Source organism: Lepidochelys kempii, chromosome 4, assembly GCF_965140285.1.
Source record: "Lepidochelys kempii isolate rLepKem1 chromosome 4, rLepKem1.hap1, whole genome shotgun sequence".
Classification (NCBI taxonomy): domain Eukaryota; kingdom Metazoa; phylum Chordata; order Testudines; family Cheloniidae; genus Lepidochelys; species Lepidochelys kempii.
Genome location: NC_136383.1, coordinates 20,037,452 through 20,063,037, shown reverse-complemented (window position 1 = coordinate 20,063,037; position 25,586 = coordinate 20,037,452). Strand labels below are relative to the sequence as shown.

At 43.5% G+C, this 25,586-nt stretch overlaps 1 protein-coding gene and 1 pseudogene across 2 annotated transcripts in view; both read left to right on the top strand.

The window, feature by feature from the left end:
- Positions 1-13,438: 13,438 nt before the first annotated feature.
- On the top strand, positions 13,439-13,650 carry LOC140911005 (U2 spliceosomal RNA; annotated as a pseudogene).
- Positions 13,651-17,842: 4,192 nt separating this feature from the next.
- The window catches only part of FAM13A (family with sequence similarity 13 member A), a 183,976-nt gene continuing 176,232 nt past the window's right edge, over positions 17,843-25,586 (top strand). The window contains exons 1-2 of one of the 2 annotated variants that reach the window (XM_073340684.2): positions 17,843-18,014; positions 21,202-21,391. In XM_073340684.2, coding sequence (XP_073196785.1) covers positions 17,988-18,014; positions 21,202-21,391 — 217 coding nt within the window. In that variant the 5' untranslated portion in view covers positions 17,843-17,987. The remainder of the gene's footprint in view (positions 18,015-21,201; positions 21,392-25,586) is intronic. The other variant, XM_073340682.1, reaches the window with a different exon arrangement.

Genomic DNA, 25,586 nt, shown 5'->3' with positions numbered 1-25,586 from the left:
AATACCCTGGTCAAACCTTATTGAATTAAGTTAAACAGCGAATTAGGTTTATGTATCCTTGTGGCCCCAGGGCTGGTATGTATTGCATAGAATATCAGGATTGGAAGGGACCTCAGGAGGTCATCTAGTCCAACCCCCTGCTCAAAGCCGGACCAATCCCCAATTTTTGCCCCAAATCCCTAAATGGCCCCCTCAAGGATTGAACTCACAACCCTGGGTTTAGTAGGCCAATACTCAAACCACTGAGCTATCCCTCCCTTTTTCCATAGGAGAGAGGGACCACAGCCTTTCCAGAACTAAGAACAGTGGAGGGCAGTTAGGCAAATTCAGTCAGGTTGCAACATCTCTAGAGAGTTACCACTAACTGGAGAGAGGCATGAATATACTGTTTTAAACTGGATTCTCCAGGAACCCTGTGAGAAGAACCCTGCAGCAGGCAGATGTGGGATAATTTCCTCCTCCCTGTCCCCCCACAAACATTAGTTCTCATCCTGATCTCTAATCATTAGAGATAGTCTTAAACCCTGAAGTTTGAGGTTTAATATCACTTCCAGCAAATTATCATTAATTCTGATAACTCTGAATATTCTTAATGTCCATATACATGCCCATCCCTTTTTGAATCTGGCTAAATTCCTATTCTCAGTTTCATGTGGCAGTAAGTTCCACAGTCTAATTATACATTGTGTAAAAAATGTGTTTCATTGCCTGTCCACTTCTTCTTGTGTTATGGGAAAACAGAAGTTCCCAATCTACCTTCCCGAGACCATTCATTATTTATATACTTTCACAGTGTCCCCTCCTATTCTTCCCTTTTTAAGGTAAACAAGCCAATCTCCTCGATCACTCATCACTGACCCACACTGCATGCAGTATTCCAGATGAGGCCACACCATTGATCTATAGTCTCCCTATTAGTCTCGTCCTTAAATCCTAATATCTTTGCTTTTTTGACTGTGGCTGAGCTTTGAGCAGTGGTCTTCACTGACCTGTCTACAGTAATACCCATGTCCCTTTCTTGGGTTGAAGAGTATAGGGGTGTGAGTAGTCTAAATTATTCCCTCCAGTGTGCATTTATGACACAGAGGCCCATTGATGCCAGCTGGTAAAAGGTTCACTTCTCTATCAGCAACTCCTATCAGGCCTGACAAACTCACTACACCTAGCACACTCCTTTCATAATGTTCACCCATAAAGAATAATACATGAGATATCTAATAGCAGCTGATGTCATAATGATCCGCATAATCATTGTGAGATGTATGTAGGCCACTGGGGCTGTATAATTGCAGATCCACTAGCCTCACCCTTCTGCCCACACCAGGCGGTTTCTTAAAGAACAGGGAAGTCACAAGGAGCAGAGCTGTTCAGCACAAGGAAATCACACATTCCCTCCACAGGCTTTCCAAGCTTTGCCCCCAGATGCAGGGGTAACTGCTCAAGGGACAGTCACGTAGGCAGAAGGGGTGGAGTTTTGCCATGGAAGGATTTGAGTTTTCAAAGATGGAAATAAATAATCATTTTGCACATAGGACCTAGACCCGCAATCCTTAGTCACGTGAATGGATCTTCATGTGTGAGAAAGGGTTTGCAGAACTGGGCCTTTATATAGCACATTTCATGTAAAGGTCTCAAAACAAATGTGGAAACTGAGGCACAGAAAGGTTAAGTGACTTACCCCAACTCACATAGCATGTCAGTGGCAGAGCTGGGACTGGAACCTATGTCTCTTCTCCTATTTCTGTGCTCTAAACATGACTCACTAACTAATTAATTACCCTCTTGCACACACACTCACTGAACGTACACGTGGAAATAATGCTGATTTATGGATGCACCATTATTGCTCCTCCATTGAAAATGTGCCGTGTTTTAGATCAGAATTGACTCAGGTCCCAGTGCCACAGTGCATAGTCCAATGAGAGTTTTATCTGAATAAGGATGGACTAACCACATAGAACTTGGGCCCTGAATGCTTTTATGCTCCAGAAAGAGGGGAAATTTTCTGTAGTAAAATTTGAGAGAGTCTCTTCATAGGAAGATCATAGATTTTTTTAAGGCCAGAAGGGACCTTCGTGATCCTCTAGCCTGTTTTCCTGTATATGAACAGAATTTCACCCAGTTACCCCTGTATTGAACCTAATAACTTGTGTTTGAAATTATCCACCACTTCCCTTGGTGGTTTATTCTAGTGGTTGATCATCCTCTGTGACAGTTTGGGGAATTTGTCTGTGTAAAACTTAAGAAATTCGGATTGATTTTTATGAAGTCTATGTATAACACTGACCATCAATGTGTATTGAAACAGCCATTTGCTAGCAAAGACTGGTCATGTATCTCACAAACCCTGTGTGGAAACTGCTATGGAAAGACAATCAAAATGTTAATGTGCCCTAGTAGAACAATGAATGTGCTAAAGTGATTGTCTACCTTCACAGAAGCTGGTTCTCCCAGGTTGTCTTTTGCAGGGTGGGGCTGGAATGGAAAATCCCCAGGAAAGAAAAGGAACAAAGAAGTGTTAGGTGCTGATGTTCAAAAAACACATGCTTTCTGTGTGGGGAGGCCTTTTGACTGTGGGACCTGGACAATCTAAGGTCGGAGAGCTCCGGAATTGTGGGGATAAGACCTTGACTGGAACCTGAAGGCTAAGCAGGAAGAGAGGTGTGTGGGGAGGACCTGAAACCCCAGAAATGACTGACCGATTCCCAAAGGGCTCTTGGAGTGCAAGGACAGTGGATGAGAGATTTGTGTGCAGGTTTTGTTGTTTGTTCTATAGATCTGTATACCTCTTGTATCTTCTCTGTGAGGAAAGTGTGAAATCCCTTTGCAGAGTCCAGGTGTTCCTTGCTTACACTGTCATGCACTCCCTGAAGAGGGAAATAGTAAACTTGAGAGTCCACAGCTTTGGTGGAACTCAGAACATATAACAGCTACTAGGGAGGCTCAGGAGAGCTGGCACTATTCCAGGGCCTAGGCAATTAGCCTAGATAGTCTCTTCTGCCAAGTTCGCTGCACTCTCCGGGGAAGACCCAGAGACACTGCCTCAGCTCTACCTAGCAAGCCAAGAGCACATGGTTTGGGTCCAGAACAACAGCCTAGTGAAGGTTCATGGGGGTTATTCAGGAGAGCTGTAACAAACTGATGGTTAAAAATGTGTGCCTTGTTTCTAATTTGTATTTGCCTGGCTTCAGCTTCCAGACATAGGTTCTTGCTATGTCTCTCGCTGCTAGATAAAGACCCCCACCCCCCTTTTTTTTCCTCCCAGGGTGTTTTCTTTCTGTGAAGGTACTTACTCACCACAATCAAGTCACCTCTTCATCTTTTTGACACCCTAAGAGGTCCTCCAGCCCATGGTCTCCTGAGGTACCTCCTCAAGAAGATAACAGCAGCTGGGAGGAATAGGTTTGGACTCCCCTGCCTGGCCAATTTTTGCTCCTGACCAACAGTGTGCAAAGGATCAGTGACGGTGCAACACCATCTGTCGCCTCAGCTCCAAGAGGAAACCACTCACAATACTGAGCACCCCAGGGCCAGCATGCTGGAGATTTCTCACATGCACTTGGTTGGTTTGTTTCATTGGCTATATATGTATTTAAAATTAGGATAATTTCCTAATGTTGTTAAAAATGTTGATAACACTTTAAATTCTCTACAGAGAACACAGATCTGACATTGAAGTCTAGATTAACTTCCATCAGACAAGTGTAGCAATCAGCTTTCTACACTGTGAGGATGAATCTCCAGGGCATTCTCCCCTTGGGAACTTATTTAATATTGCAGCTATTATCTGTAGAGTCCACACAAGCAAGATTTTGTTCATTTAGAAGTACCAGCTTGAATTCTTCCCTGTAATTATTTTCAGAAGTCTGCATCTGAAACACTCCTTCCCTTCACTGTGGATAAAACATCTGTCTGATGTAGTCTATTCTATTTTATAGAATATTTATGTATTATATTTTATATAATATTGGCTTGTGACAACTCCATGTCAGAATTACAGTAGCATCAGTAGGAGACAAGCCTCTATCTAAAGAATTTTATATCCATAAGTACAGGCTAATATTCTCCTTACAGACACCTAAAACTAAAGGAGGCTAATCTGAGACACTTTTATCGTCTTTTGAATTTCGCATCAGTATGTATCAGTAATACTGTAGTTATAATATGGCCACTGAGGGGGAAAGTCCAGTCTAAAAACTCTCTGCATTAGACTGCTATCCAGCAGATTTGCCCTGTAAAGCTGGAGGATCTCTGAGCTGTCTTGCTAAATTGACAATTACTTGCTTTGGGTGTGAAAGTGGGGAAATACACAGGGAGATAAACTGGAAGTGGCTGACAAGTTGGACACAATAAGTATCTCATTACACATTGTATCATAGTGCTGTAGTCCTCCCTTGCTGGTTTTGGTGGACCTTTGGCATGACTTATGTGTTTATTTTAATTTCTGTACCATCTATTCTCCCATCCCCTTCTGAGCTAATTCAGTGTCTTGCACTCTTGGCCAGTGTCCTACTAAATCTTTATCGCTATGTGTTAGTCTAGTTCATTAACTAGCTCACTCACCACTGTTGGCCTGATCTCATGCTCATAGAAATCAATCGGAGTCCGGCCATTGGATCAACCTCTATCACATTGTGAGATCTCTAACCCGGTTCATGCAATACTATTTGGAGAAAAGAGATAATGGTGGATTATTCCAAATGTCCTAAACCTTCAAGTACTATCCAAAGCAAATACTATATGTAAGTACCCGTATTTTATTATCTTCAGCATTTCCTACAGGCAAGAATTCAAATAGCAGATTTACAAATGGTTAGACAGATAGATATTTGGTGTTGGCAAAAACAATTTCTCCTAGACATTGCCACTTTTTTTTCTTCCTGAATTGATGATAACTTTTAGTCTGACAAATAGTCAAGAGACATATTTTTCAAGCTATTTAGTTTTTTATATCAAAGTAGCCACACCTAGGAATTTGTTGCCTCCAACAAGAATTAACATTAAGTGAAATATTGGATATATAAATAAAGTGGGGGTTAAAAAGACAGCTCAGGGGAAAACTCATCCTGCTGAACAACATCATTCTAGTTCATCTGAGCACCTCCTAAGAGTAAGAATAATGATCTCTCCCTCTCTCCTCCAGCAAGAAACAGGATGAGTTTGAAGGGGGTGGGGTTCAAATTCATCTCCAATACTTTGAGTTACATTGATATAAAATTGGAGTAACACAATCATATGCCCGGATTATTGATTAAAACTGGAAGCATTTTCAAGATCTAATTTATTCTTCACTGTTTGTGCTGCCTTATTCATTTCTTTAAGTCTGGACAATGAACATAGGCTAGTCAGTTTCTAGTCCATTTTAATTTCTGATTTTCATGCATTACCACAATGCTGGCACAGGACATGAGTGTTTGCTTGTTTTGGTTCTTAATGTTTTCAACTGAATCAAAATAAAAACAAGGACACACTTGCATTATTCTTAGGTTTTCAAAAATGTTTTGAAAGTTTTTATCACAAAACAAAACAAAGATTTGGGGGAAGGTTTGGTATTCTATTGACCCTTCAGTGATTGTATTTGGCAGGTGACTATACGACTGTCATCAAGCAAAGATGAATGGAAAGCTGACTAAACCAGAGTGGCAAATAGAACCTCATCCACACTCAGCTTAACAAACTAATTTTTCAATAATGGCTGAATAATTGTGCCAGCAGAGCTTGAAACTGCATGCACTGATTGGATTTATAAGTATCTATTTGTGTGCAGTTAACTAGTTTACAGGCCAATTCAAGCAGTCAATATTGACAGTCTTACAATGCTGTGATTTTTTATTATTGTAATCCACAATATTTGGTGGAGTTTTTTTCTTAAAGCCCTAGACCTTGGGGTAAATACACCTGGATCAGAGCTTTATGCTTGGTTGTTTTTTTTTTTTTTTTGAAAAAAGCAAGTTTCTAGCCCTTGTTTCAGAGAAAAAAAAATTGAAAATGTAACCTCTAAGGGTTCAAAACCTAGAAGATCAAGAAAAAATGCAAAATCCAGTATTTCAAAATGTCATGTTTTTAAGCCAGTTTCATGATTTCTAGGGGGCTTGATGCATGACTTTTGAATTCCTAGGGCTAGCAATACTGCAGTTTCCCCCTCTCCTAGCTGCTATTTGTGCAAACAATTCTGCCTTTTCCAAGTGACTGGTGATTTTGTAGCCCTTCTGCAGGAGTTTTGCAAGTTGAAAAATGGTGTGTGCAACTCAAACTACAGTTCTTTTCAGTAGGTTTCTGTATGAATCTTGTCTGGTAAGAGTCTGAGTTCCTGAACCTTTGCCAAAAAGCTTGAGGCATATGACTTCAACTATTTTCTCTAGTACTGGAATTTGGCTGCCAGCTCCGAGGGACCCACTGTGATATAGCCAGACCTCCCATCATAAAAGGTACTTGGGCTCCTTGTTGAGCTGTGTAGGAGTGCTCAGTGCTGGCATAATTCCAGTGCTGCTCCCTCTCTCCTCTCCATTTTTTACCCTTTCTCATCTGCTTGGGCCTGATTGTGCATCCACTGCATATGAGCAACTCCTGAAAAGGCCAATAGGAACTGCTTGCATTGCAGCAGCTGCAGAATCCAAAGTGTATGAACTTTCTTTTTAGAGTCTGAATCAAAGTAATTACCATAAAAGTATCTGGGGAAACACATCACAAGAACTGTCAGTGCGGTCTTTACGCAATAATGTCATTGACGCCCCAGACTTCCACTATTCAAAGAATCTTTCACTTGCAGCTCTTGAGTCCTCGTTCAGGAAGCTAGCATTGAAAATGATGTGTTTGGCTACCCTCCATGAAAGAAATACTCAATAAGGAAAATTGTGGTTCGGGATAGACTGAAGAGAGAGGGAAGCTGAAACCGTGTTTTTAGAATTAGTGCTTTGTTTTGTTGAATGATATCTTGACTATAACACAACCCATCCTAGAATGCCTCAGGCTTACTCTACAACAGCTTACTTGCAGCTAATTTTCAGGTCTCTCAACATGTAGTGCCAAGAACACTCTTGGAAAGGTGATACTGTAATGATTTTGAATCAGAAATAAATCTTACAAAAGTTTGACTTCTAGGAATTTAATTTCAGAGGGGGCAATCCTCAGCTGTTCTGACAAAGTAATAGTTAAAAACTTACAGCAACTCAGAAGCAGAGGCGGAAGGATTAAATGGTTTAGGATTAAAGTCCATTAAAAGAAATTACTTGTCTGCTTCACCAGATAAACTGTTCCTCTGAACAGAATGTAGGTGACTATCTTCAATTTCCTAGTAAAAACTGGGGGGGGGGGGGAGAAAATAAAATAAAATAAAATCCATAGATTTTTCCTTGGCTGAAAACACATTCTGTCAGTCCCTCACTGAGGTAGGAAAGACAAAGGCATGGATCTTGTGTAGGCTACAGACGGCAGGGATCAGATCCCAGCACGCAGACAGAGAACTAATGTACCACAGCAGGTTTCCCAAATGCCTCCAGCCCTAACACTGCTTCTGGGGCCTTTTCTCTCATTGGGATCAAAGGGTTATTTTAGGGGCCAGAAACTTTAATCTACAAATTTTCTCCTTAGCTCAGCCGAGCTGAGGACAAAAGTCTTTTTTTTTTTTTTTAAAAAAAAGCAGCTCCCAAACAGAACATCATTTGGACTTGGTGTTTGAGTTTATTATTACATTTTGATCTTTTTGTAGCCCAAGAAATAAAAAAATTTAAAAGGTGAAGCATACATCATTCACTACAATTGTATTAAGCAATCAACTTCTATTTAAAATGTGCAGTAGTCATACTTATATAGGCTCCTAGCCAGCAAAACATGAAAGCATATTTACATATTTCATTAACTTTACACAACTGGGACTATTCATGTGCTTAGTGTCACAGTTGTTGGCTATCTGCTTTGTAAAGTTGTCAGTCCAATAACTAAAGTGTTAATTATCTCTCAATGTATGTGTATAGGCTGAGATGAAATTCAGGTGAGTTCCTGTGTTCCTATTTGCTACAGGTGCTTTAGATCAGCAAAATGGTGATGCTTGCAATTGTTATTCCACCCTGTGTCAAAGCAGTTCCAAAGCCAGCAGCAGAGTACTTGCTTCTCAGCTGATGCCACTGTTGTTTGGATAATTCTTTGGCATTCTTCATGCTATTAAGGAGTGCCAGAACTATAACACTCGTGTACAAATGTACCTCTATTGCTATTATTAGGAATGGTAATAAGAAATATTTATTAGATAAGTGCCCAAAGACTCCAGTGGGGCTGGGGGCTGCACAAATATAAAGACAGTCCCTGCTGTAGGGGATTCACCATCTAAAAGGCACCAACCAGGAAGAGTTCAGGAAGGGAAAATAACATGAAAGAGAGTGAACGTGGTGAACGATGGGCATAGCTGGCTAGTTCAATGGGCCTAGATTGTCAATGGAAGTTGGGAGTCTAAATATCTGTAAGGAGCTGGGCCCTGGTTTTTGTTTTTAGGTGGGGGAAGCAGTAAGGTGAGGCAGGGCAGGAGCAAAGGCATTAGTAACCATAAGTGTAAGAAAAGGAAGGTAGGGGTGGAGAAATGGTCAGAGTTTCCTGCCTTGCCATGATCAGCAGACAGGGTTTGGTAGGCAGCCAAGGACAAGCTGTTGTCCCCCTAAGACAATGGCCTTTCTACCTCCTCCTGCTATTGCCTAGCCTCCCCTCCCTCTTCCACATAAACCCCTATTCTTCGCCACAGGCTTATGTATTCAGTGATCCAACCACACCTTTTCCCTGTGCCCGGGCTAGGAAAAGGTATCTTAGCGTGAACCCTTCCACTGTGCCTGGGCAGGCAAGGTGCTACACTTCACTCCCTTCAGCCTGCAGTGGTGGGGGTCATGCAGCATCAAGCCAGTATTGAAAGGGAAAGAATTTGGAAATCCCCTGTCACTCTCCATGGTAATCTGCTCCCCTACTGGAAGCCCTCTGGTTTTAGGCTAGGACTAGTTATGGACTCCGTTTCACTGGCAGGTTCTCGCTTTCACAGGCGCCCTGTTGCAGGGCCAAAAGCTTGTCTGGCAGGGTGCCCTGGAAAAGCCTACCCTGCAGCATGTCCCATAGCAACCCTGCACCCAGCAGCAAGGGGCAGCCAACCTAGCTGTGACTATAGTAAGAGGAGGAAAGTTATGTTTGCTGCAGGGCTGCGCCCCTTCCTGCTGTGCCCCTGCAGAGGCAGTGAGATGCAGCTGGCATTGAAGTGAATGGCAAAGCTCCCACAGATTTCACAGACTGTCACGGGTGCATCCCTACCCCGCTTCTCCTCCTTGCTAGAGCGCAGCAGGCGCGATTAAGCGGCTTTGGGCGGGCTGCCCCCCCCCCCGGCAGGATGGAACGTTGTGTCGGCAGGCGCGAGACAGGGCCGCTAGGCACCCACCACAGCTGCTTTGCGGGCGCCTAGCGGCCTCGGGCGGAGCGCCCTGTCCCTGAGCAGGGCGGCGGCTGGGCCGGAAAGCCATGGTGAATCGCGGGGAGGGGGGGCGGGGGCAACGTGCACGTGGAGCGTATTTACAAACAGAGTTGGGACGGGGAGGTGCCCCCGCTTTACCCCACCCAGGCACGGCCCGGGGAGGTGCCGTGGGGGGTGTCCCTACCGCGCTCCCCCGCCTCCGGCTGCAGACGATGAGGCGGAAGGTGCCACGTTAGGCGGGGAAGCGCCTTGAGCAGCAGCTGCAGCAGCTTCCCACGTTGCGACTACTCAGGTAGGAGAAGGCGGAGGGCTGCAGCCGCGAGCGGGGCTCGGCCCTTTAACCCCTGCATGCAAGCGCCGCCGCGCAAGGCAGCGGCGATTGGTCTAGGCGGAGGAGGAGCCCGCTGCGGCCGGGGGTGTGTGACCGCCCCCTCGCCCCTGAGGCTAAGGGAGGGCAGCGCTCTCCGGCATGCCAGCCCAGGAGCCCCCCGGTGCTTTCGCTGTTGACTGGGGGGGTGGGGTCACCCCCCTCCCCGGAACCTCTGGCTCTGTCCTGTGTAGGGAGCGCAGGCGTGGGTGAGGAAGGAAGGGGGTTGGCAGCACCGCCCTCGCCCCATGGTCCCTGCTCCGGTGCCCTGAGCTTCCCCTTCCCCGGGGAATGGCGCTAGGAGGAAAACAAGGGCTGTGCCTGGTTGCGGGGGCGGGAAACACCTTCTTGATCTCTCCGCACTTCCTCGTGGTAGCGTGGGGGGGAGCGCACACCTACCTGTGCCCTTGGCCGCTCTCTTTCCGGGAGCATTGGAGATGGGGAGCTGCAGGCCCGGGCACAGCGCCGCTACGAGGCTAGTAATAGCGATCGTACCCCGTACGTGAACGAGTGAATCCTCCCAGTGCCCCGTCTGTGAAATAAACAGCCCAGCTTTACAGCTGGTGTAACTAAAAACAGGGAGGCCAAGAGCTACATTTTCAGAAGTGACCCCTGATCACCGGGGCTCCAAATTTCCAAAACCGAATTGTGTGAAATCGGTTACTCAACCCTTGGACGCAGTGTCTGGCAACGCAGCCCTACAGGATTTGTGGCAAAGGTGTGAATGGAAGCTAGGCCGCTCTGACTCCACTCTCAGCCCTGTCTTCTAACCCCTGGGCAGACTGATAGGCTTTTTTAAAGAGGTGCTGTTATCTAGGGCAGTGGTTCTCAACCTTTCCAGACCACTGTATACTCCCCTTTCAGGAGTCTGGTTTGTCTTGAGGACCCCCAAGTTTCACTTCAACTTAAAAACGACTTACCTACAAAATCAGACATCAGAATACAAAAGGTGTAAAAAAAATTGGTTACTTTCTGATTTTTACCATATAATTATACAATAAATCAATTGCAATATAAATATTGTACTTACATTTCAGTGTATAGTGTATACAGACCAGTATAAACAAGTCATTGCCTGTATAAAATACTGATTTGTACTAACTTTGCTAGTGCTTTTTACGTAGCCCGTTGTAAACCTAGGCAAATATCTAGATGAGCTGATGTACCCCCTGGAAGACCTCTGTGACTCAAAACAAATGAATTCAATTTAAAAAATGAATCATGATTAATTGCAATGTTAGTAATAGACTGCCAATTTGAATTTATTATAAATATTTTTGGATGTTTTTCTACATTTTCAAATATATTTATCACTTACAACACAAAATACAAAGTGCACAGTACTCACTTTGTATTATTTTATTACAAATATTTGCACTATAAAAAGATCAAATAAATGGTGTTTTTCAATTCACCTTATACAAGTACTATAGTGCAATCTCTTTATCATGAAAGTGCAATTTACAAATGTAGAATTATTTTATTACATAACTGCGCTCAAAAACAAAACAATGTAAAACTTCAGAGCCTACAAGTCCACTCAGTCCTACTTCTTGTTCAGCCAATTGCTAAGACAAATGAGTTTGTTTACATTTACGGGAGATAATGCTGCCCGCTACTTATTTACAGTGTCACCTGAAAGTGAGAGCAGGTGTTTGCATGTCACTGTTGTAGCTGGCATTGCAAGGTATTTATGTGCCAGATCCGGTAAACATTTGTATGCCCTTTAGTGCAAGCTACAAGTCAAAGCACAATCTTTTGTTTATCTTTTTTTACGGTGCAAAAATCATTTGACAGCCCTACTGTACAATAAATCAAACTCTTCTGCCATCCCCAGTTCAGAAAAAGGTGTGTACATCTGGCAGTGGTATTTGAGGTATAGTAGATGGGCTGACTTGTTTGTAAACCTTCTTTTCCTTTGTTGCATTTTCTTTTTCATACTTCTGAGAGTCCCAAATTCAACTGGTTTTAGTGAGTATTGTTGCATCCTTTGCAACGTGACTTTATAAAATAATGCATGAGAAGATGCGCTAAATTTTTTTTCATGTTCCCTGGCTTTCTGAAACTCCACCACACACTGAACTAGTTCTAGAGCATGAAAACAGCAAGGAGTTTCAGTGCTGGTGCTCTGCCTGCACAAGCTCTAAAGCAAGTGATTATGAATATATGCCATACTTTCAGGATGGGGGACTGTGTCGTGGGAAGCAGTGACTTTGAAAAAGATTTGGGAGTCATGGTGGATGATCAGCTGAATGTGAGCGCCCAGTGTGACACTGTGCCCAAAAGGGCACATGTGATCCTGGAATGCATAAACAGGAGAATTTTGAGTAGTAGAGAGGTTAGTTTACTTCTGTATTGGGACTGGTGCAACCACTACTGGAACACCGTGAATTGTGGGCACTAGAACTGGACACAAAGGACATTGGAAAATTGAAGCGGGTTCAGAGAAGAGCCACGAGAATGATTAAAGGACTACTTATGGTGCCAGAGAGACTGCTGTGAGAGGAAATGGACCAGATTGGGTCAGTCTGTGCATTTCCAGTGTTTTCTGCACTCCGGCCACACCTGAGGTTTCTTGTCCTGTACAATTCCCTTAATCTCTCTCCAGATCTGTGCTCATCACCATAGTATCTGAGTTTATTTTTTTCTCCACTGTTCTAAGTTGTGGTATCCAGGGATGCGCATGCCTCCTGCCCCACTGGAATTATTAGTGGGAAGAGGGAACTTAAATTTAAAAAAAAAAAAAAGGAATTGGGAGTGTGGAAGTTCTTCAGCCCAGCAGAAGGTCAGGCAGTGTGGTCAGCTGTAGCTGTTTTCTTACTGCGGCTGTCCACAGCATTTTCCACTACATGCATCCAATGAAGTGGGTATTCACCCACGGAAGCTTATGCTCCAATACGTCTGTTAGTCTATAAAGTGCCACAGGACTCTTTGCGGCATTACCAGAGAATTCTCTAGTTCTTCCTCTGTGTGGGCAAGAAAGGAATGAAGGGAGGGTCCAGGAATACATAGACTGGCTGTTGTCAAGGCCAACTCCCTGCTACGTGTGGGCTGTCATGGTAGCAATGCTGTATTCTGGTGTCACAGTGGAACCCATGAACAAAAGTCACTTCGATCCGTTGTGATATTACGTACCGTGGAAGAGGGGGATTATTTGTGGGAGGGATGTGGGGAAATTCCTTTGAACATTTAAATACTCCTCAAACCTTTCCTTTCCTCTAGGGAGTGTTGATTCATCACCTGAAGTTTAGATTTATATGCCTAGCCAAATAATTTTGGAGTTAGCTTGTGCTCTTGAGTGTCTTTGCATCACGTGCTGGTTATTACCTCTAATTAGAGAGCTGATAATATAGACCTGTACATCATGTCCTCTGGATTACAACAGAGTGTATTTATTTCAAAAGCCTTCAAGCAGCATCTTCTGCCGGCATTAATGTGGTGGTACAGCTCCATGCTGCAGGAAACCTCTATGTGATTAAAGCTAGCTTGGCAGCCAGTGATACTCAGCTTGTGGCTCTAGAGGGCCCTGGATATATCGCCTGTGAAATGCACAGTCTGATCGGAACCCTTCATGTGCTGGCCGTTCTTGGGGTCGGAACAGTGGTTGCATAAATGTTTCCCATACAGGAGCACTCTCCTTGCTGCCTGACACATTTAAGTGCTTAGGACGTGCTAAGATCAAAGTGTAGTGTCTGTTCTTATCAGTTTAATATCTGATATGTCCTTTATTTGAGGACTGTATATTTAATTGATTTTTGAAACAGGGGGATGGAAGAGGAGCTTGCTCTGTCCACCCCATGCATTGACCAGGTATTGCAGTGTTTCCAGAAACGGTGCATCATCTTTTGGAGGGGAAGTGGGGGGGGGGGGTAAGGAAGAGGGAGAGAGAAGCCAATGTTATGTCAAATGGTGGTGTAGAAGCAAAAAGCAATCATGGTGGAACATGGTATTAAGTTGCAATGTTGCATCACTGTGACTTTACCACATTAGTTTCATGCAATACCACAACCAAATACCCCGAAGCAGAGTTGGGATGTCTTACAGGAATTATTTGGTGACTCTCTGTGATAGGGATGATTGCTACTGATTTTGTTCTTTACAGATTTTGTGAGTCACTTATGGCAAATCATTGAAGGTTTCCTAGGTAGGGAGATTCACTGCAGTTAAGAACCTCTGTGTGTCTGGGTCTGCCTTACTTCTCCAATGCCAGAAATACAAACTGATCCTTGGAGCTGTTGATGCAGCCTGTTTTCCTTCTGACAATTCTCAGCCTGACCCCTGGTCCAGTAACTGCTGGGAGTGGGGGAACAAGTCACCCAGGAACATGTATCCAGGGGAAGGACCAGGGAATGCTTAAACCTAGGCTGGTATTAGATGGCAGGTGTAAGAGAAGATTGGACTGTGTCTGTGTGGACAATGGGACGCTGAGTTGCGGTGCTGCAATGGGCAAAGTAAGTGGAGGTGGGATGGGGATAGCAGCATTTGGAAAGCATCTCTGGTTTGGAAGAGGGATTGAGGAGTAGACGATGTATGTACCTGTGAGCTCTCTGAAGAGGTTAAGCAAGTACATAATAATAATACTGAAGGAGGAGACCCATTGCATTTTAATGAAGATAGTGAGTTTAAAAAAATGCAGGCTCTGGCTCCTGTCCATTCTTGTTAATTGCATCTTTCAGTTGCAGTAACTTCTCCCTGGTGAACACTACTCACCATTGCCGCCTTTGGCCAACTGATAATTTTTTACTCTTCCACTATTATGGAAATGAGAATTTCTTGTCCACTCCAATAAATAGGTTTATGAAAGCCTTTTAATAAATCGCTTGTTATTTATCTTGGGATCATGGTTTAAACCCATCACTCTTGCGGTCCACATGGACAGTCTGTTCCCCAGAGACTGTTGACCAGATCCTAGTCTGAGATGTTATCTGGTTTCACCTTTGTAACTACAATGGAGGTTAAGAAGAACATGGCTTTGTGTGATTTTTGTGAAAAGCACATTAGGGGCTTAAGGAGGGGAATGGAATAGGAGGATGTTGACTCAAATCCACTCTTGAGTCCTATAATTCCTTGAAGGAAATAGAAAGCTAAAAGACAGTTGATGTTAAGGTAATAGTAACCATCTGTTACTGTTACCTTCACCTGCAAAGTGAGGGAATGGACGTATTAAATTGACAAAACTTTTCTTAAAGGAGAACTGAAATTTAATATAGGAGATTCTAATACTTTCACCTAATTACAAAAAAGACTCCGTCACTTACAGAAAAAATCTCCTTGGTCCCAAGGCAATATTTATGTGGCTGATGTCAGCTGGGCCCATCCCCTTCCCGTCTGACTTGCAGTTCAGTTCCTTCTAACCTACCCCTGAAAAAACTCTGTTGTCTCTGGACACCTAATTTTTTCTCTTGAAGTTTAATGCTCCTGTACCTGATGGCCCAGCCCACCTCTAAGGACCAGATTTTCAAAGGAGCTCAACCTCTACTTAGGCACCTAGGTCCTGATTCAGAAAAGCAGCAGGTATTCCTGACAGCACTATAATTACATGTTTAAAGTTAAGCACATGCCAAAGTGCTGTTCTGAATAGAAATGGACTTCAGTACATGCCAAAGTGCTCTTGTGAAGTGCAAAAACAACGAGGAGTCCTTGTGGCACCTTAGAGATGAACGAATTTATTTGGGCATAAGCTTTCGTGGGCTAAAACCCACTTCATCAGATGCATGGAGTGGAAAATACGGTAGCAGATATATATACACAGTACATGAAAAGATGGGAGTTGCCTTACCGAGTGGGGGGGGGTCAGTTCTAATAAGACAGTTCAATTAAAATGGGCTATTATCAACATGAGGAAAAATCACTTTTGTAGTGGCCCATTTCAAACAGTTGACAAGAAGATGTAAGTAACAATGGGGGAAATTAGTTTTTATAGTGACCCATCCACTCCCAGTCTTTATTCAGGCTCAATTTGACGGTGTCCGGTTTGCAAATTAATTCCAGTTCTGCAGTTTCTCGTTGGAGTCTGTTTTTGAAGTTTTTTTGTTGCCACTTTTAAGTCTGTTATTGAGTGTCCAGGGAGATTAAAGTGTTCTCCTACTGGTTTTTGAATGTTATAATTCCTGATGTCAGATTTGTGTCCATTTATTCTTTTGCGTACATGGCAGAGGGGCATTGCTGGCACATGATGGCATATATCACATTGGTAGATGTGCAGGTGAATGAGCCCTTGATGGTGTGGCTGATGTGGTTAGGTGAAGTGCGATTCCAAAAGAGTGCCGAATATTCAAAAGAGCTCAGCACTTGGAATGCAGTTGGAAGATCTAGGCCCTTCTTTTAGTGCCTAACGGGAGCTGAGCTGTTTTGAAAATCCAGCCCAGATTTTCAACTCCTAGTTGACAGGTTTCAGAGTAACAGCCATGTTAGTCTGTATGTTAAGTACTCCTTAACTCCTAGTTGAGTAATTTCTGATCCTTGCTGGGAATCAAACTCTGGTACAAGCCCGAATGAAAGGGAACTGGGCAGAGTCTGGAACTCTCTCTAGTGCTCTTCCAAGTGTTGCAATCTGGAATTTTATGGATGCTTGAATACTGTCAGTTACTGGTAGCATGTCTCATGCTCCTTCCCCCTGGCTGTGTTAGGGCTTGTGTACATGGAGCTCTAGTGTGCGGCAAGCAGGGATGTGAATCCAGAGCACATTAACTTGCCACACACAAGCTGGCCATGTGGACCCTGGTACCACGTGCTATAAGTTCTGTAGTGCACTTTGATGTACGTGGTTGCAGGGTCCACTTGCCCAGTACATGGCGGGCTACCATGCTGTAGATTTAAACCCTGGCTTGCCATCCACTATGTCTCTGTGTAGACAAGCCATTAGTCTCTCTGTTCCTTTTGCCATATGACCAATACCACAGGAGAAGAGGATGACCCAGGAGGATTGTTTGTGTCGTTTAAGTTTCAGGGGAGAGGAGAGAGGAATGAGCGGTATCACAGGCATTTCAAAATTCAGGTCGTGTAATGGGTCTTCTAGTACTGTAGTCTACCCTGCCATTTCTAAGTACATTACTGGATTGAGATGAGGTGGCATATTAGTGCTGAATTTGAGGTTAATAGAATTATGCCTTCAGAAACCTTACATGAAAATTTATCAGCTCATGCACCAATCTACTTGCCTACCTTTTGCCGTGATTGAGGCTAATAGCAGTGGGAAAAGATAACATTCACCTGTGTAAAAATAATAATGATAATTCTCTCTGGGTGAATGGAGACATTTTGCAAGGCTGACCTAATCATACATAATATTGGTGACAGAACTGTGATGTCTAAGACTTTTTCGCTTTAACTGTTAAATGTGTTAAGTGAAAAAATGTCACTGTAAATTGCTGCAGGAACATGCCCCATCAATGCAAAAGGCCTAGATGTTGCCCCTGTTCTGATGCCATCCAGAGAGGTGCCACGGTTATTTGTCAATAGCTACTTAATTATTTTTGTTGCCAAAATGTTAGAAGGAATTAATGCATTTGCTACTTTGAATTGAATGGCAACTGCAGTTTACTAGGTTCGGCTAAATGGAGCAGTCAAAATGATACAGAGGGAGTGATATATGCGAGATGCACTCTACGCAGAATGTATTTTGTTTTGAAAAATCAGCATTGCTTCAGAAAGTTGAAAAGTTTGTGCCTTGGCGAGTAGTGCAGTGTGGAGTCTTCGCAAAGGGATTTGTTCAGCCTGAAGGTATGTTTGAGTTTTGTAACAGGCTGGAAGGAAGAGCGAAGTATTAGTGTCACTAACTCAGAAATGGGAACAATGATGCTAATGCCGCAGTGTCACCCAGCGTTAGCCTCTGCCTGCCTGTAAGAAATGCCTGGTAATTAATGAAGAGATGTTAACGACTTAAGTACCAAGTCACATGACTCCTCCAGACTGCCAATAAAAGACTCCCTGGAATCAGATTTCAACTGCAGGGGGCTGATCCCAGCCATGTGTATTGAATCAAAAGCTAACGTCGCAGGAGATTCATCCAACGAAATTATAAGAGTTCCGTAGCAATTTTTGGCCCATATTTGGGGGGATATTTTTGTCTTTTTCCCTGAACTGTAAGGCTTTCATGGCATGGAATCTTAATCGCCGTCAGTACTCTGCTTAATGCTTTCATCCCATCTTCATCAGTTCGTCTAGACACTTCCTGAAAGAATGGGGGCAGGTGCATTAGCCATCTGTGTGAGTACAGGCTGCCTGTTGTATGCTGTGGTTACTCCGAGTATGCGGAGGGAGGCCTCTAGTTTATTAAACTGCGTAAACTTAACAGTGTCTGCATTTACAGGGGAAGATGTTGGATAGTATCAACATGTCTCGGATTGGCTGGCTTATTTTTTTTCATCTTTCAAATCTAAACTAACCAATCACTGTGGATCTAGTAGGGATTTTCCTCTTCTGCTCCATCCACAACATCCTTGCACTGTGAGCGATTGTTAATTTCATGGGGGGGGGGGGAATGAGTGAATATTTCCTAGTTTCTTTCTCACTTTGACTCTGAATTGAAATACAAGTGCTCTCTCTCTCCTGTTTATATTAGACACCTTGTTCAGGAGGCTGTTACACTGGGAACATGTTTCAGAGTAGCAGTCGTGTTAGTCTGTATTCGCAAAAAGAAAAGGAGGACTTGTGGCACCTCAGAGACTAACCAATTTATTTGAGCATAAGCTTTCGCTAAGGTGCCACAAGTACTCCTTTTCTTTTTACTGGGAACATGGTACATGTACTAGAACTGACATGTTTTTGATTGATTCAGTAAACTAAAATGGTATGATTGTTATTTCTCCTCTCTTGTTTTTGCTCCTAGTCTTTTCACTCTATTTTATGTTTAGATGACCTGTTGCCCCTTCAAAACAGTGTCTAGTGATGGTGAAATTGACTGACAGTTTTGTTTTTTAACCACAGGCCAACTGCAACATGTAGTTTAATTAAGATAATTTGAAAAGGGAAGACGTGAAAAAACGTGTTTCTGAAGTGTGTGACTAGTCTTCTAAAATTCATACTGCTGTCTTTTGTTACACTCTGCAATGCCATTAAGCAAAAAAATGGTTAAGTGGGCCAATCATTTATATCTTTATCTAAAAAAGCAACCAATTACAGGAATCAGTGAATTTAAAAAAGAGAGAAGTATACCCATATTTTGATTGATTTTTTTTCTCAACTGAGACTAGGTAGGATTCAGTCGGCTGCTTAGACACTGCCGCAGGGAATGACAGGTTTCAGAGTAGCAGCCGTGTAAGTCTGTATCCGCAAAAAGAAAAGGAGGACTTGTGGCACCTTAGAGACTAACAAATTTATTTGCGCATAAGCTTTCGTGAGCTACAGCTCACTTCATTGGATGCATTCCACAGGGAATGGTTTCTTACTGATCACTTAAGTAGGGGTTTTTCTTTCTGCTAGAGGCAAGACTTTTATATTTTACATACTTAGGTCTAACAAAGATTTATAAATATGTCAGGAATTACACAGGATATGTCAGCTTTAAACAATTTCCTTTTTCTAGTCTCTGTTAAAGGATAGGACTGGGAGATCTGGATTCTGTTCCTGGATCTTTTACAGACTTCCCTTGTAAACTTGAGCAACACACCTCACCCCTTGGGGCTTCAGTTTCCCCATTGTGAAATCGAAATGGGTTACCACTTACCAGCCAGTGATTCTTTGAGGCTAAGCGCATGCATAAGACTTTACAAGTTTGGGGCCTTTATTAGAAAAGTGTTTCAAGATCCTCTGATGGAAGTATAATTATTTATTATTTATTTGTCTGGTCCTTACAACCCAATCTTTGAGTTGGCATATATCTTAAATGAAAATAGCTTATGGTAGTCACTTGTCATTCTCATAAGAAATATTATTTCTTAAATGGCATCTTGGCATCAGTCAGTGGAAGCTGGACTTTGAACATGAACTATACTTATTTATCATATGTATTTAAAAGATGATCATTACAGCATAATTTTTAATTACGTGGACTTAAACCCTTTCTCAAAAGTATGGAATATTTATAACTTGTTCTATAGCCTTAGATACACAAGCAACATCTTCTGTGTATGTCAGACCAACACAGTCCAAGAAAGTCATTTACATACCAGATAGAACGAAGTTGCCAAGTCCTGGTATCAAACAGATGATTCTAGTACACATTTCCTCAGAGAAGCTGTGCTTAGCAAAAAGATGCAGCAATCTTAGTAAGAAACAATTAATGCAAATTCTCTGTCTTGTACCTGGAACAAGGTACAGCCTGGCTTAATAGCAAAGTCTGGGCAAGTGTTCAAGTTAGTTAATGAGGTGGAATTGAAACATCATGTTGCATTTAAAGAGATTAGAAAATAGTCATGTTTATTTGAAAACAAAATCATCAGTGTGAGTATTGTTAAATAGCTCTGTCCCTTTATGTTGTAACGCACAAATCACAGACAAGACTTGAGACATTTCTACCAGGTTTCAGCGAGGTATCAGTGCTTGTTATCAATACATTCCCAGATTCAGCTGTTTCTCATGTGCCACACTTTGAATTCCATTGTGTCATGGATCATGTCCACAGGTCTTGTTAGCCGCTAATAAACTTGATGCCAGAAATATGTGCAAACACTTTTTTAAAAATGCTGGTTGAATGGATTTAGGTGAGTTATATTCTGCTTACCTAAATAAACCAAAGATGATGTGATGGATGGTGCGTTAAGCTACTGCTAGATGAAAAGAGTTCCTCTTTCAACCGCAAGCTACCCTATCTTGGTTTACATTTTTACTCTTATCTATTACTTACCCTGTTACCATTAGGTTTTATCTGGACACTTTATCTTGTGGATTCTTCATCTCTTGCAGTCTTAAGTCAAGGTGGGTTATCTTTCCACAAGGTAATGGTGTCGTTCAAACAGAAGTTATGAGCTTGATGCAGAAATTATTGGGTGAGGGAGGTTCTTTTCTCTGTGTTATATAGGAGGTCAGACTCGGTGGTCAGAGTGGTCCCTTCTGGCCTTAAAATCAGAGTCGAAGTTGATGATTGAGATTTTGCAGCTGACATACGTGGTCTCTCCTGAGTCTGGCCCACTGGTTACTGTAGCAGTATAGCTTGGATACTCAGCAGTGTGTTATCCACCCTGTCTCTTAGTTACAGATAAGTTGTTGCTTTGGGCTCCTCCGCCTTACTTTCTTTTTCCTTTCGCTCCCCTTGTTCTCTGTCCTACCAGTTTATAATGTGCTACTTCATAGAGATTTTGTTGTGGATTAAAGTAAAACAAAACAAAAACCCAGCCCTGCAGACTGTTCTATTTCAAAACCCAAAAGCTTAATTCTTAACTGACATGCCTGTGCTGTAACTATGCAAATAAATGTGTAGTAAATGTGACTGACTGCTCTCTTGTGCTCCCTTAAGCAAAGTAAATCAGCAGTGAGGCTGAAAGAAGACATGAAAAAGATAGCAGCACTGCCACTGAACAAGCAGAGGGACGATTGCTGTCAGAAGGTGTTTGGTGTGAGTCTCCAGGACCTCCAGCAGCAGGGTCTTACCAAGAATGGCCTCCCAGCGGTGGTGTGGAATACAGTAGAATATCTGACCCAGCATGGTAAAGTTAACACGGTCTCTTTCATTTAATAGTGTTATTTATGTAAGCCTCTGCAAAGGAAGTTTTCTGTTTGTTTATTTTCGTTTATTTGGCATGAAAACTGAATCAAGTTGTGGATCAAACTATGTGCTGAAAACAATTCTGCATTTGGCTTTCCTTTCGTGGTTTGGTTGCCTTTATGTGGAAGTATATTCAAAGGGACATTCGCAAATGTAATCTGCTGTGTTGTAAAGTGACTATAAAGAATCTGTTCATTTTATAATTCAAAATGTTTTTATAACTAGCCTTCTATTATTGCTTGATTAAAATTAACCAGATATGCTCATCATTTCCGACTCTAGGTCCTACACATAAGCATAGTAGTGAATGTGTATGATAGTGAATAAAATGCCATGTGTAATTGTAAGCCCCAGAATGGGCTTTTTGTTTTTATCAACTAGCACTGGAAGGTTTCATGTAAGCCTCTGAACTTCCAACGTCTCCTTACATGCATTTTAAGTTGTAGAACAGAATGAACTTCTTTCTCAGCGGATGAAATGCACCTCTTTGCAGAGGGCCAATGAAGGCCATTGGTATATATGCAAAGCCCTTCCGTGGCTCTTAAATGATGGCTAAGCCTTGTGCTGGCCTGCTACATAGGAGTGAATTTCACCCTGTGAGAATTTACATCTTCTCATCTCACCCTGGAGAGTGGAACAATGTCCTTTTTAAGGATCATCCTTCATGCCTGCTTTTTACAAGCCCTGGTTAAATTGCAGTGTGTTGGGTTTCCAGCCCACACTTTGAGAAAATAACCAAGCTTTTAAAAAAAAACTCATAATAAGCTAACAGGGATTAATATAGGAGGTGAATTCCCAGTGCAATAGCTGTTTGTGATTAACTCTTAACAAATAACTTTCCAAGTGGGTTAAGCTAAACAGGGACAAAGCACTCTTCTTCTGGAATAAGTGTCCACCTATAGTTATTCAGGAAGAGCTGTTCCTGGATTATTCCACGGTCAGACAAGCCGTAAGATATTTCAGATGTGCTGGAGGAGGGAGAAATCAAGGGCCTGAGTCTCTTTTCACTTAAACTTGTATAACTCCATTTCAGTCACTAGAGGTACACTGGTATAAAAGTGGTGTGAGATCTCAGTCACCGCCCAAGACCTTTTCATAACAGGTGATGTGGGTGGTTGCTGTTTGGGGTCATGGTTTGGACCTCACTTTTGTTTAATTGATTTGGTTAGTGGGAAGGAGGGTTGATCCTTGTTAGATTCATTTTGTGTCATAGCAATGAGGAGGCCAGTTTGGTAATGCCTTGATGGAGTACTTGTAGCATGCACAACCCTTTGGAATTGGAGGCACAATACCAGTCCACTGGTGTAATAATGTACATTGGAAAATGATTAGGATTCTCAGCATACATTATGGTGAAATCTTCCCTAAACCCTTGAGAAGATTAGTAATAAGTATTCCTCTGTTATATGCGTTGTGAAGGGCCAATAGTCTGCCCTTGGGAAGTAACATACAGTGCTTGGGCCAGATTCTCCACTACTTTGCCTGTCTGACACCAGGGGAGGGTCACTGTCATAAACTGATGCAGTGCAGTGGGGTCTCAAGCCACGTGTATTTTATAGTGGTGCAGTGCTGCACCTGTATTACCTTGTGGCTAAAGTGTGGTTGGGGTGGGGATGAAGATTGACTGGTGCTCCCTTTGAAGTCTTCCAGTGTTCCTTCTTAACTGTCATGAGAGAGCGTTGTGGACTGTGATAGCATATAGTAATGGCAGTAGGCTGGAAAACTTGGTGGTTTTTTTGTAAGAAGGTTCCTAGAGCAGATGTTCCTGTGGATTTTTCTCCTCTCCACTGAAAACATTTCTCTGCAACTACAATTTGCTTTCCCAAAGTCTCTGAGCAAGACTGTGGACTTTGTTTAGAAGGCGTCTTGGCATTGATCCCCAGTGGTGGGTGGGTGTGAATGAGCAAGCCTCCCACAGTGCCATGACCACTTAAATGAGTATTCCTCTGCGTACACGAGATGCTGCTGGGTTTTGCACAGCTTCTTCAGCTCCTTCTGTTTTCCCACGGTACCCCTCTGGCCATCATCTTGTCTTCTTTCACTTGGGTTTCTTCGGGGACTCTTCCTCTGGTTTTGTTTTCTGTTTGGATTCTTCTTTATCCAAACTTAATAGCTTCACATTTTCAGTTAGTGAGAGAAACAAACTCCTCTGGAGTTTACAGGCTGAGAATGGCTCCCCTTTCTGTACCTCTGAGTGTGGCCTCTTTATGTATCATCTGACAGATTTCCTTTTCTTTATTGTCCCAACACCTTGCTGTTTGAGTTTAATTTTACATTACATATTTTCCTTTTCTACTGTCACTCTCATGAGGATGGCAGGGGAGCAGAGATGGGCGAACTGGAGCAGTCGATTTCTGCAGGATTTAAAAACAACAACCCATGAACCCTGTTCTAGCCTGTATGGCTGGAGACAACCTTCCAAATGTGAATCAATGCGGTGCCTGATTTTGTCACCCCTATTCATTCTGAGTAGTGTGTTACTCTGTGAGGAATTGTACTGAAATCAGGTAGGGGATTAGCTGAGACCCATCTGGTGAATGTACCCTTTTCTTTAGATACATGACTCCTTCCTCTTGGTTGCTCTGTGCATCTCTGATCTTTAGATTGTAAGCTTTCCAAGGCAGGGCCTTGTAGATATTGCGGACCTGTGCAATAGTAAGCATGTAATAACAGCTAATGTGAGATCATTCATCAGCAAGCCTAGCACAGTCCCCTAGGTCAAAAGTGAGACTGATGGAAGGCAAATCCGAGGACTCCAAATGGCTTCTGTGAGTGAGCAGGGTTGTGTAAGGAGGGGTCAGGAGGGAGGAAAGGGATCTTTGCTATTCAACCCTTCCTTAACCTTCTGGCTACATTTATTGAGAGAAAAGGGGATGTGCCTGCTACTGTGCCCTTCTTGCACCCTCCATTGTTGAACCCATGGGTGTCCTCTGTTTTTCTACAAGCAACAGCAGAAGAGAATTGACCTGCTTTTTTATTGATCTAATCTGCATAATGAGAAATACTCTTCTTTCCCAGTAGATTCACGAGGCCATGGGCTAGGGTTGCCAACTTCCTAATTCCAGAAAACCGAACACCCTTGCCCCGCTCTTTCCCTGAAGCCCTGCCCCTTCCCGAGGCCCTGCCCCCGCTCATTCCTTTCCCCCTCCCTCCGTCGCTTGCTCTCCCCCCACCCTCTCTCTTGTGCTCATTTTCACTGCAAGGCCTAACCAGGCATATTTATTGTTTTGACAGATGTATTATGCTAAATTCGGTTTCATTTGTTACAGGACGCTAGAGCTGGCAGCAAAATCATCAAAAAGGGTAATTTAAAAAAAAATGAAATTTCACAAAGGTTTTCATGATTCTTTCCCTCCCCTCTTCCCATTTTTCGTAACCAGCTCCATGCACAGAGATGCAGTGAGGGGGATGGGAGCGTAGAGGGGTTGGGACGGGGAGGGATGCAATGATGGGAGTTCGGGGCGGTTGGGACGGGGAGGGATGCAACGATGGGAGGTGCGGAGGTGGGACGCAGTGAGGGGGACAGGGGTGCGGCCCCGTTCCCAGCACTCGGAGACGGGGATACACATACCTCAAACTCCTGGGTGCCGGCAGTGGGGCGACAGATATGCCCTTAGGCGAGCCACGGTCTACGGCTCAGCTCGAGCCCAGCCACACGAGCAGCGCGAGGAGAAGAGGGCCAGGCAGCAGCAGGAGAGGTGTGCACCATGGGACCCTTCAACTGCCGTCTGCTGAGCGCTCGTGAGTTGTGCTAGTTCTTCCCCTGACCTGACCCAGCCAATGGGAGCTGCGCCTGCAGGCGTGGGGCGGGGCATCACGTGGCCCCCCCGGCCACCCCTAAGACTAGGAGCTGGACATGCCGGCTGCTTCCAGACCCAGGAGCCGCGCGGCGACTAGCAGGGAGGTTGCCAACCTCGCTGTATGGCGCGGCACCGCCACGAATCACACAGTCAACGGCCTGCCAGGATCCCTTTTGGACCGGGTGTTCCGGTCCAAAACCGGACACCTGGTCACCCTACTGTGGGCTGCCTTTGACTGCCACGTTCTTGGGTGAAGAGACTCTGTGAGTTTGTTTTCACTGCAATTAAAAACCCGCGGCTGGCCCATGTCAGCTGATTTGGGCTCACGGGGCTCGG